Below are 11,343 nucleotides of genomic sequence, written 5' to 3'. Positions count from 1 at the left end.
TTAAATTTCCGTACAGTTCAAGATTTAGTAACGGTTCTGTAGATTCCACAAGTGTTTTCAAAGTAACACATTTACGCTCTTCACTAACGTTTTGCAAGTCAGCTTCGGTATTCATTTCGTTTATGTGATGTCGAATATCTACTTCTGAAAGCCAGGGTGGCCCAGAAAACCAATCACTATCATTAATTAGAACTTCAGCATCCATGCCCCTCGTAAGTTTATCAGCAGGGTTTGTCTTCCCACTGCAAAAGTACCAGTTGTTTAAAATTGTTTTCTCCTTGATTTCTACCACACGATTTCTAACAAATTGTTTCCACTCGTTGGCAGATCCCTTGATCCAGTGAATGCAAATTTATCAGGGAATGGGAATCAGTCCAGTAAAATATATTTCCCTTATCCAACTGCGGAAATATCGATTGCAAATACGAAACTAATCTTGCAGAAATTAATGTTCCCAAAAGTTCAAGCCTAGGGAGTGTTACCCTTTTTAATGGAGCCAAACGGGATTTCGACACTATGAAACTTGTTTTACATTTATTTTTCTTCTTAAATCTAAAATATGCTACGGCACCATAACACTTGGGACTGGCATCAGAAAATATGTGAACTTCTATAAACTTCCAACACATATCACTGAAGTACTGTCTGGGAAATTCGAAAAACTTTATTTTTTCAACTTCTTTTAACCATTCCTGAAATATGAATTCTGTATCAAGGGGAACACTTTCGTCCCATTGAATACCCTTTTCCCACATAGTTTGCATTAAGAGTTTAATTCGAACAGTAAATGGATTCATAATTCCTAAGGGATCAAAGAGCATACCACATGCTGCTAAAATGATGCGTTTAGTTACTTTGAGATTTTGGAACTTCTCAAACTGAGATACATCTATTTTCAAATTATCATTGACATTGTCCCAGATAGGACCTAAAACTTTCAACGGTACCAAAGAGTCTTCAGATGTTTCACGAGAGTCAATTCCATTAAGTTTCCATAGTTCATTCAGCTCAGGTGAGTTTGAAACCCATCTACGTAAATTCATACTGGCCTCGCTAAGAATGAAAATCATGTCCTTGCTTAAATGTAAGGCCTTTGCTACATTAACTGTCCCAGAAATTAAATCATCTACGTAAAGCTCTTTTAACATACTGCATGCCTCTTCGTAGGCATCTTCATACTTTTTTAAATGCAGTCTTATTGTAGCTGTTAATAAATAAGGTGAGCACTTGACCCCGAAAGGAACTCGATTGTGTTGGAGAACTTGTAAGTTGGAATTACTGTGATCGAGATTTGACCCTTCTTCATTTATCCACAAAAACTTTAAAAAATCCCTATCTTCTTTAGCTAAGCCTACCTCTAAAAATGCCCGCTGAATGTCGGCACAAAACGCAATTGAATGTACCCTGAATTTAATGATAATCTTTAGCAAATCAGGATTTAAATTAGGTCCGCTTTCCAAACAATCATTAAGTGATAAATTTCCCTTACTTTTAGAAGAAGCGTCAAAAACTATTCGAACCTTTGTAGAATCCTTCTGCTCGCGCACTACCGCGTGATGAGGCATGTAATACCCCGTTTTCAAACTACTCTTTAAATACGTATCTACCCGTTCCACTATACCATCTCTCAAGTGTTCATTAATTATCTCATCATATTTTAAATATAGCTCGCTATTTTTCTGAAACCTATTATTTAAAAATTGTAAACGCTGTTTCGCGATTTCATAATTGTTATTTAAACCTTCAACACCCTCTTTCCACAATAATCGAGTTTCATACCTTTTATTCTTGTAAGTTGTATTTCGTTCAAATGACTCTAAAATTTCTTTATCTGATAGAGATATTTCTTTATCCGAACTTATCCCAATTGCTTTCAATTCCCATAATTTTTTAACTCTTTCATAATCTAAGTCCTCATTTACAACGGTTATATGATTAACTCTTGCGTCCTTACACTTTGATCCTTCGTCCTTGCCTTGAATCACAAAACCGGAAGTGCTTTCTGTTGCGACTAATTTTTTACAAATCTTCACGTTTCGTTCTCCTAAAATTTCCCAAATATAATCCGAACCTATTAATACTTGAATTTCGTCAATCGTACGAGCATCTGCTAATTCTATTCCCTTCTCAAACGCCATCTTTCGTATCCACCGAGAAGGAACTTTTACTTGCCCTAGTGTTATAGAATCAATGACTATTGCGTTAATTTTTATCTTTTTATTGGGATGGTTTACATTTTGCAATACGATTTCTACGATATCATACAAGCGCTCTTTTGCATCTTTGCATCCAAATGTGAAAATAATAAGCGCTTCTTTATTAATAATTTTCAACCCCAGTTAATCAACCACTTCTCGTAAGATGAATGACTTTGTTGACCCTGAATCTAGCATACAACGTAATACCTTTTCGTTCCCCCCTTTACACCTAACTGTTGCCGAAAACGTCTGTAAAAGAACGGAAGTCGGTAGTTTAATTTTGTTATTATTTTCATTATATAAGAGCGAAAGAGAAGCTTCAGGGATTGGCGTTTGTTTTGTCTGATTGGAAGTATCCGTCTCTAAACCTTTCGACGCGGCGTCACATATTAACGAATTATGTAAACCTTGGACATTGCACAGTCTGCATTTTTCATCTTTATGAGCACAGAAACGCCTTGGATGCCCTTTCGAAAAGCAAATAAAACATAAACCTCGATCCATTAATGCCTTTCGGCGAGCCTTTAAATCAAGTGCGCAATCATGATTCATATGACAAGCAGATAAACAAAATATACAGACATTTTGATTCTCTTTCTTAGGCGGGGTAGAGAACTTTCGATTTGGATTAAAATGTGAATTTTGAAAGTATTTAGAGGGAGTTTCACTTTGACTAGTTAATACCGAAGCACCTTGCTTATTCGTACTGTAATAATTTCTTTTAGAATGCATGTAAGATTTATTTTGATAACTTTGATGGGAACTTTTGTTTCGTATTGATGTTTCATTTACATCAAAATTCTTAGAACGCGCTAACATCATTGATGTTTCCCTACATTCCACTTCCGTTTTCAAGAACGTTAGTAGTTCATTAACATCGAAATTTTGTTTATCACTTCTTTTCCTAGTGAATTCTAGAGTTAAATTCTCGGGTATTAACTTTAACAAAACAGGGGATAATAAATGTCCATAAGAACCACTAGTAACATTTAAAGAATTTAAATTCCTTATTTGTATTTCTATATCGTCATAAAGCTTCCTCAAAGAAGCCGTATTTCCGGAATATTTTACAGGTTCTAAACTCAACAATTTATTCATATGCGCATTAATTAGCAGGTCATCTCTGCCGAAACGGTTTTTTAGTATATCAACAGCCACCGTATAGTTTTCACTAGTAAATGTTAATCCACTAATAGCATTTAAAGCTAAACCTCCCAAAAGCGATTTTAAATAACAAAACTTGTCAACCGAACTGAGACTTTCGTTTTGGTGAATGGAATTACTAAACTGATTCCAGAATTCAAGCCAAGAACAAGGATCACCGTAATATTTTGTAATCGTTAATTTTGGCAATTTTAAAGTATTAACTTCACAAGTTTTCAACTTCGGAGATATAGTTTCCTCACTAGAATTTCTAGATTCAACTTTACACGCGTTTTTTCTTAATTTTTCCTGAATTTTACATTTAAAACTTATAATTCTTTCCTGATATTCCTGCGCGGAAATTACTTCAGTTTCTAACTCCTGTTCCGTAATTATAAGTTTTTCAATCTTAGAATCGTATTGTTTCAACAACTGCGATTTTTCAAGTAACATTTCGAGTAATTCTTTTAATTTCTCATCCGCGGTTTCACCCTCTTCTAACAATGCGGAATCTATTTTACTCATCAACTTGGTAGTTAACTTACGCGTCACCGTACGCAACTTCTTTGCCTTATTCTTAGCCTCCATTTTACCATTAGATTCTATCAACTATAATAATCACCAAGATTTTTATTCAACAATTCTATTCAAAACTGGAAAAATGAAAAAGGGCCTACCTCGAATTTCTTCGCGTTAAATCCTGGCTTTTCAGTCATGAACTCACTAATTTTCTTCGTCCATTCTTCATCTCCACAAATCAAGTCCGGTGTCACCAGAAAAAATGTACGTATCCAAATGATCAGAAGGTTGTTGATGCGTGTTCCTTGATCTACTGCACCAAGATATTTTACTGTACATTTATTTACAATTTATTTACAAGTCGTATGCCACCTGGCATATTTACAAGCGTTATGCCTCCTGGCGTGTACATGATAGACATATTCTGCCACCTGGCATGTGAATTGATACATCATATTAGTTTTCTGCCACCTGACAGATACGATGCAATTACCTCAATTAGCGGTAATACGCCCGACATTTTGGCGTGTCCGCTTCCCTTACGTTCTGTAACGCAACTAACTTTTTGTGCGGTGCGCCCTCTGGCAGTACCTCCTATATACGAAGCCAAGCCTCTGGGGTTGCTTGAACGGTCTGACGTCATCTAAGTCGTCATTCCTACCATCTTCCTCGCGGCAAAGAATGAAAGAATATACTTCGGTGTCGTAGCGTAGTGAACTGACTGTTGTTTGAAAGCGTAGTGTGCTCTAATAGAACATTTTTCATTTAAATTACTTTATTTATTTTTTATTATGCCACATAAATGCTGTGTTGCAACATGCAAAGGAAATTATAAGAATGGCCCGAAGGTGGCTGTATTTAGTTTTCCTACGGAAGAACAACTGAGAAAACAATGGATTTGGAACTGCAAACGAAAAGATGGATTCAAGCCTACGAAACATTCAAAGGTAAGCATGCATTTCATTTTTAAATTAGAAAATTCCTGAAAGATTAATGTCATTGAAAGAAACATGACTTGAAAATGTGAAAACAAAAAATTCTGATTGCAAGGGAAATAATTTACTAAAGTTTCATTGCATTCAACCATAGAAAATAAAACGAAGTTTTAATTACTTTCTATACAAGCATAGTTATATATTTATTTACTAGGCAGAAATTTCTCTTATCCCATTATGAATGAGTATTATCAATGAATTCTTTCAGTAATTTATGTTTTCGGCGTCGGGATCTTTATAACACGCACATTGATTTGGGATTGATTAATCTTTCAGGAATTTATGTTATACAGAGCTTATACTGAATTTTAAAGTGATTATAAAATGGACCCTTTTCTCAATAACTAGTCAATAGAAAATCCACCAACCTTATAATGTTCATATTATAACTTTAAGTAGATAAATAGAAAATGCTTCAAGTCGTAATTTTAAAGCCGTTAATTTAAAGTTGTTTTAGATATAAGTATTTAACTGTTTGGGTATACTATTTTTTTGATTTAGATAAGTCTCGTTCCACCTATTTTATTTTTATTTTTTTTCTTTTTAAAACAATGTATGCAATGCCCCTTTATTATATGCTAGGAGCATTTGAGAATGCATTTTGCTCGTAACTCGTGAACAGGAAATTAATGCTAATTATGCAATGTTCTAAACTTTATTAATTCTAAAATCCTTAAAAAAATTATGAAATATATGTAAAAGAAAACAATCGTATAAATGGACTAGTTTTGACAGTAATTATAATTTCTGGAATAAGTTACAAGGTGTTTAAATTAAACTGTCTTGTTCAAATAATATTGCCTAAGATTGTAAGCTTACTAGTTTTCACTACATGTTGGCATAAATCCTAATTAGCCTATTAAATTGTTTCATGCACACACACATCTATAAAAGTACGAGTTTCTTATGCCAATAAAACCTACCTTGTTACAGTGGTTCACTTGCTACTGGCAGTAAGTTCTTGTGGGCTTGAAATTTACATTAATTTCTTATCTAAAAACACTTATATAAGGGGTTTTGTTTATTTATACTTGTTGCAGTGGAATATGAAAATGTTTCATTGTATTAATAAGTTATATAACTTTTAAAATTTCTGAAAAATGTTAAGAAAATTATATGGGAAATAAGCAATCTAGTGAGCCTTCCACAGTAATATAATGTCGAACACGATTGATGAATGTGAATATTTCACTCCAAAATTACATAAGAATAGCCTAAAATATTTAATTACTGCAAATAAACTGTTAAATATACAAATTCTTGTTTTTTTCTTTGTGTATCATATTTTAGCACTTATACTTGTTTTCAATAATTCAAGAAAAATGAATTTTTTTAATGACTAATGATGTTTTATGCTCTTAAATATAAACATTCATAGGCACACAAGTAAATTTGTACTTCTGGTTGTGAACATATCATTTGTAAAAGTTTTTAGAAAAAGAGCCAGTAACTTTATATTTGAATGGTACGAATGAATGTGGTTAATCTTATTCTTATCCATCAACTGATGGTTAATCTTATTCTTTTTATAACTGTATTATCACCATTTTGAATGTAATTCCATAACCAAGTGTTGTTTTCAAATAACTGAAGAAAGAAATATTTAGGATGTAGCAATTATATATTACATGAGCAATTGTATGTTACCTGAGGATGTATCAATTAAATATTACTTATGTTATATGCATTTGACATATGACAACAAACATGTGCTAATTATTTGCACTTTTCAAAACTTTATGACAGCATCCATGGCTCGTTTTAGCCCAAAAGAGTTAATAGTTTTGTTTTAAGATTTTGCATTATTCACTCTAAATGGCTGCATCACTTTTTTGCGTTGTGCACTTTAAATGGCTATATCTCTTCAAATTGTTACCATCCAAACATTATCGCCCTGTATTATTTTTAAAGAAATTAAATGATGAACGTTTTCCACAACGGTAACCCTTCCCTTAAGCAGATAGCTCTTGAGTGCTTTGCCATGATTAAATAAAAATACAATAAAACCCTTATTAGACTGTGCATGTATTTAAAGGATGGCGAATGCTTACGATTTTATAATTGTTTAACCTTTTGATGCATGTTTGTTTATTTGTTCTTTTTCATATTAAAAGGTGTGTGAACTTCACTTCAAGCAAGAGGATGTTCTGAGGCAAACTGAATTCTTTGATGAGAAAACTGGAAAGAAGATCATTATACCATTGTCATATCCTCGTTTAAAGAATGGTGCAATTCCAAGACTGTTTCCTGATGGTCCGAGTCATCTTAGTTTCAGTGTTTTATCAAGGGAATCACCAGAGCATAAAAGACTCAAAAGAGAACAAGATGCACTCGAAAAAGCCTTAGCCTGTAGCTTAGCTGAAAAGGAAGAGTATGAACGAAAACAAATGTTTTATAATTTAGATGAACTAAAAATTTGTTTTAATACTGTGAATTTACCAGATAACTGGATAGTTATACACAGGCCTATACATACTATGATTCTTAATATTTCTAATGACAATCATCCAAGAATTCTAAAATCATTATTTATTGATTGTAATTTGAATATATCTGTAGCAATTAGAAATATACCTATTAAATCACTGAAGCAATATGTAATCCCATCAAAAATTAACAACCTTAAAGATCTTTTAAGTATTTTAGAGAAATTAGACCTATTTGCCTCAAATGATTCATCTGAAGACAGTATTCAAAATTATTTACAAATTGTAAATGAATTAATGACAATTTTAAAAGAGAAAATTCCACATAAAAACAATGAAATAAATTTTCTGCTTGAGCAACTATCAAACTTGAATTCAGAAAAACAACAATATAGGTATTCTGCAGACTTTCTAATATTTTCCACTTTACTTCACACAATTTCACCACATGCATATAATTTTATTCGAAATTCAGAAAATATTATTATGCCTCATCCACGGACCATTCAGAAAATTTTTTCAGATTTTAATATATATCCAATAAATGAACAATACAACCAAAAGTTCCTAAGCTACATAAAATTTAAATTTCAAGAACTATCAGAAAAAGATCTGCTTGTTATTTTAATGATTGATGAAATTCATCTAAATCAAGCATTTGATTATAAAGGTGGTAATTTGTGTGGAATGGCATATAATTGCAAAAATGCTGTGTCTAGTGCATATGTTTTCATGATTCGCAGCCTATTATCTATTTATAAGGATGTTGTACATATTTTGCCGGTGAAAACACTTAGTGCGGATAATTTGTATATTTATATTAAAAAAATTGTTGTGGGATTAGAAAATATTGGGTTTAAAATTATTGCTATTGTCACTGACAATAATTCGATTAATAAAAAGGCTATGTCTCTGTTTTCAGAACCACCTAAAGTTAGTATTGTTTATCAAAACCCTGTGGACAAATCTAGGCCAATGTTTTTTATTATTGATACAGTGCATATTTTAAAATGCATTAGAAATAACTGGATAAATCAAAAAAATAATAATCAGAGTATGTTTTTCCCAAGTTTTGATGATGCTTCACATATTGAAACTGCATCTTTTTCTTGTATTAAAAAATTACATGAATCTGAAACTGGTAAGTTATTAAAGTATGCTTATGGTCTGACAATAAAAGCTCTATATCCAACTAACTTAGAAAAACAAAGTGTAAAGCTTGCATTGCAGATTTTTAATGATAATGTTGTTGAAGCATTATTTTCTTTTGGGCAGCAGAAAGAAATAATAAATTTCCAAGAAACTGGAAACTTTATTAAAATAATAAACACATGGTGGTCAATTGTAAATGTGGAATCTATTTTTAAAGGGGTTCATAAAAATAATGTATTTGAAACACCTTTCACTGTGGCAGAAAATGATGAAAAATATGTTTTTATGAATAACTTTTTGAATTGGCTAGATAGTTGGAAAAATTTGAGTTTAACCTCTGGTTGCCTAACCAAAGAAACTCACTTTGCAGTATACCATACAACGTATGCTTTAATTGAGATATCAAGGTATTGTATAAATGAGTTGGGTTTTAAATACCTTTTACTTGGAAAAATACAAACAGATATGTTAGAGGCTAGATTTGGTAAGTACAGGCAACTGGCTGGAGCTCACCATAATATTTCTATCAGACAGGTTTATGAAATAGAGGGTAAATTAAGACTTCAGAATACATTACCAACCTTAATAAATTCTTCAAAATTTGGAAATATTCCTCCTCTTGTATCTGATTTTAAAGACACCGAAGAACAAACTTTTGATTACACTGATGTACAAACATTCATAGATGAAATAACAGTTGAAGATAGTGATATACACGACATAAAATTGGATGTACCTATTTTGACTTATATAGCTGGATATTGCTGTTATAGTATGCTTAAAAAGTTAAAATGTGATGTATGTAAATCTAATATTACTATTGATAAGGAGTTAGCTTTAGAAAACGAAAATATTCATTCATGGATTAAGGTTTTTGATAGAGGTCTTATGTATCCTCATCCTGATATTTTACATGCTGTTATATACAATTTTATTGTTGTTAAGAAACTTATTTCAGATGAATATGAGCAAAAATTTTTATTTTCGGCAAATCCACGAGTTACAGTGTGTAAAATTACTCTAAATTTACTTCATGAAAATTTTTTTTTAGAGTTGAATGACTGTCCTAAACTTCATGACCCTCAAATTATTTTGAAAAACATCATACAAGCATCAACGAATATTTTTCTAAATAATTACTGCAAAAAGTTGAATGATAATTTTTAAGTAACAATTTAAATAAGCAACGGAAATCGAAAACATTAAAAAAATAATTTATGCATACAGCAGAAATGACATATACTATGTTTATAAGTTAGTAAACTTTATAAAATAAGATAGTGACACTAATCTATTGTTTCTTATTATCTTCAGACTTAACTTGTAATTCATTTTATTTAAATGAATATTTTTTGCAGAATGTAGATAGTATGTTAAATAAAAAAATAGTGCTTTTTCTATTTGTGTTGTGAAATCTTTACCAACTCTTTCAAAATGCATGCACACACACACAAAAAAAAAAGCATTTGTAATAGTTAACTAATTATGACAGTAAAGTGCTAAAGTTGTTAAGTCTCTTCTATAATATCATTTTGTGCAAAATAGGTGTATTTATTGTAAACTAGAGAAATATTGATTTTTGAAGATAAAATACTTTGCCAATTAATATTACTATTGTTTAGATTTTGAAATCAGTATCTTGCAATTTTTTAATATTATTTTAATTGAAGCAGACATGTTTATTACATTAATTTTACACTGTAAGAAGAAAATAAATACAATTTGTTTTTACCTACAATTCCATTTGAGTTATTTTTATGGATATTCATGCATTTTTATGGAGGAAATTCACTGTATTCTTATACAATATTTTCGTTGTAATACATGCTAAATTCTGTCAAAACTAAAATGAAATACTTTGGAATTAAAATTTCTAATGATGTGGGTGTACATATACAGGGGAAAACTTATCAAAAATAAATTAAGTAAAAAAATATTTTTAATCCTTCCCAGCTGTAAGGCTTCATGCAGTTATACTAAACTATTTTGATATTAGAGACTTAACTGTAATAAAAAATAAGTAGCATCAAGTTACATAAATAGTCATCCCACCCTTTTTCCCACTGTAGTATGTAATGCCATTTCCTATTACTTCCAGTTATAAATTTACTAGTACAAAAAATTCAGGCCATAAATAAATAAAATCCTTTTTATATCTTCTGCATCCTAATTGTGTTGCTTTCCTTTAATAAAAATCTGAATTATTTTGAAAATTTTAAATCTTACTTTACATCTTAACAATCAGGCTATATTTATTTTCATTTCTAATAGGAAAATACATAAAACTTGTTATTCTTTCAATTCTAAGAATTGAGGACATTTGATCTATTTAGATGTTTTAAAAGTTCCTACTGATTACCCTGATAAAAATTCCAGTAAGTACATATATAAACTTCATATTTATCATTTGCTAAAAAATTCTCAAATAAGTTACAATGAAATGTTTTCAGGAACAAAAATTTACAAGTTACAAAAAAAATTATATGCACATAATTAGACAAAAGGGATGTTACAAACATTTAACAATAATAATGAAACATAAGAATTTTGAATTCCTAGCAAGTGTCAAGTTTGTTGAATTTTTACAATTTTTCTTTTTTTTATTATTGGGGAAGATGCAGTTATGTATTCTCAAATAATGATCTAATTTAAAATGCCTAAATATATGAAGTGTTTTGCTACCGTATTTTAAAACTACCAATGAATAAATATTGATAGATGCTAAAAAATAGTATTTTTCAAATCATTCTCCAGGTTTCTCATCTGTTAAGAAATTCAGTCCCACACTGAAGTGAAAAAAAAGCGGAAAATGACTAAACAATTTTGTGTAAATTTGTATTTACGAGAAACAGAAAATGCCGTTATACATTGATTAAAATTAATTTAAGGATTTTAGTGTTACTTGCTTAA

At 30.8% G+C, this 11,343-nt stretch overlaps 1 protein-coding gene across 1 annotated transcript; it reads left to right on the top strand.

The window, feature by feature from the left end:
- The first annotated feature begins 4,575 nt into the window (after window positions 1-4,575).
- On the top strand, window positions 4,576-10,130 carry LOC146992731 (uncharacterized). Its single transcript, XM_085810106.1, has 2 exons — window positions 4,576-4,807; window positions 6,970-10,130. Exons 1-2 carry the CDS (start codon window positions 4,652-4,654, stop codon window positions 9,598-9,600), a joined length of 2,787 nt encoding a protein of 928 aa, XP_085666232.1. The 5' UTR covers window positions 4,576-4,651; the 3' UTR covers window positions 9,601-10,130.
- Window positions 10,131-11,343: the final 1,213 nt, after the last annotated feature.

This window comes from Stegodyphus dumicola, chromosome X2 (genome assembly GCF_044657685.1).
Source record: "Stegodyphus dumicola isolate Sdum_Otavi_A_Nest chromosome X2, ASM4465768v1".
NCBI classification, from domain to species: Eukaryota; Metazoa; Arthropoda; class Arachnida; order Araneae; family Eresidae; genus Stegodyphus; species Stegodyphus dumicola.
The sequence above is the reverse complement of the archived record's forward strand: the minus strand, read 5'-3'. Positions and strand labels throughout refer to the sequence as shown.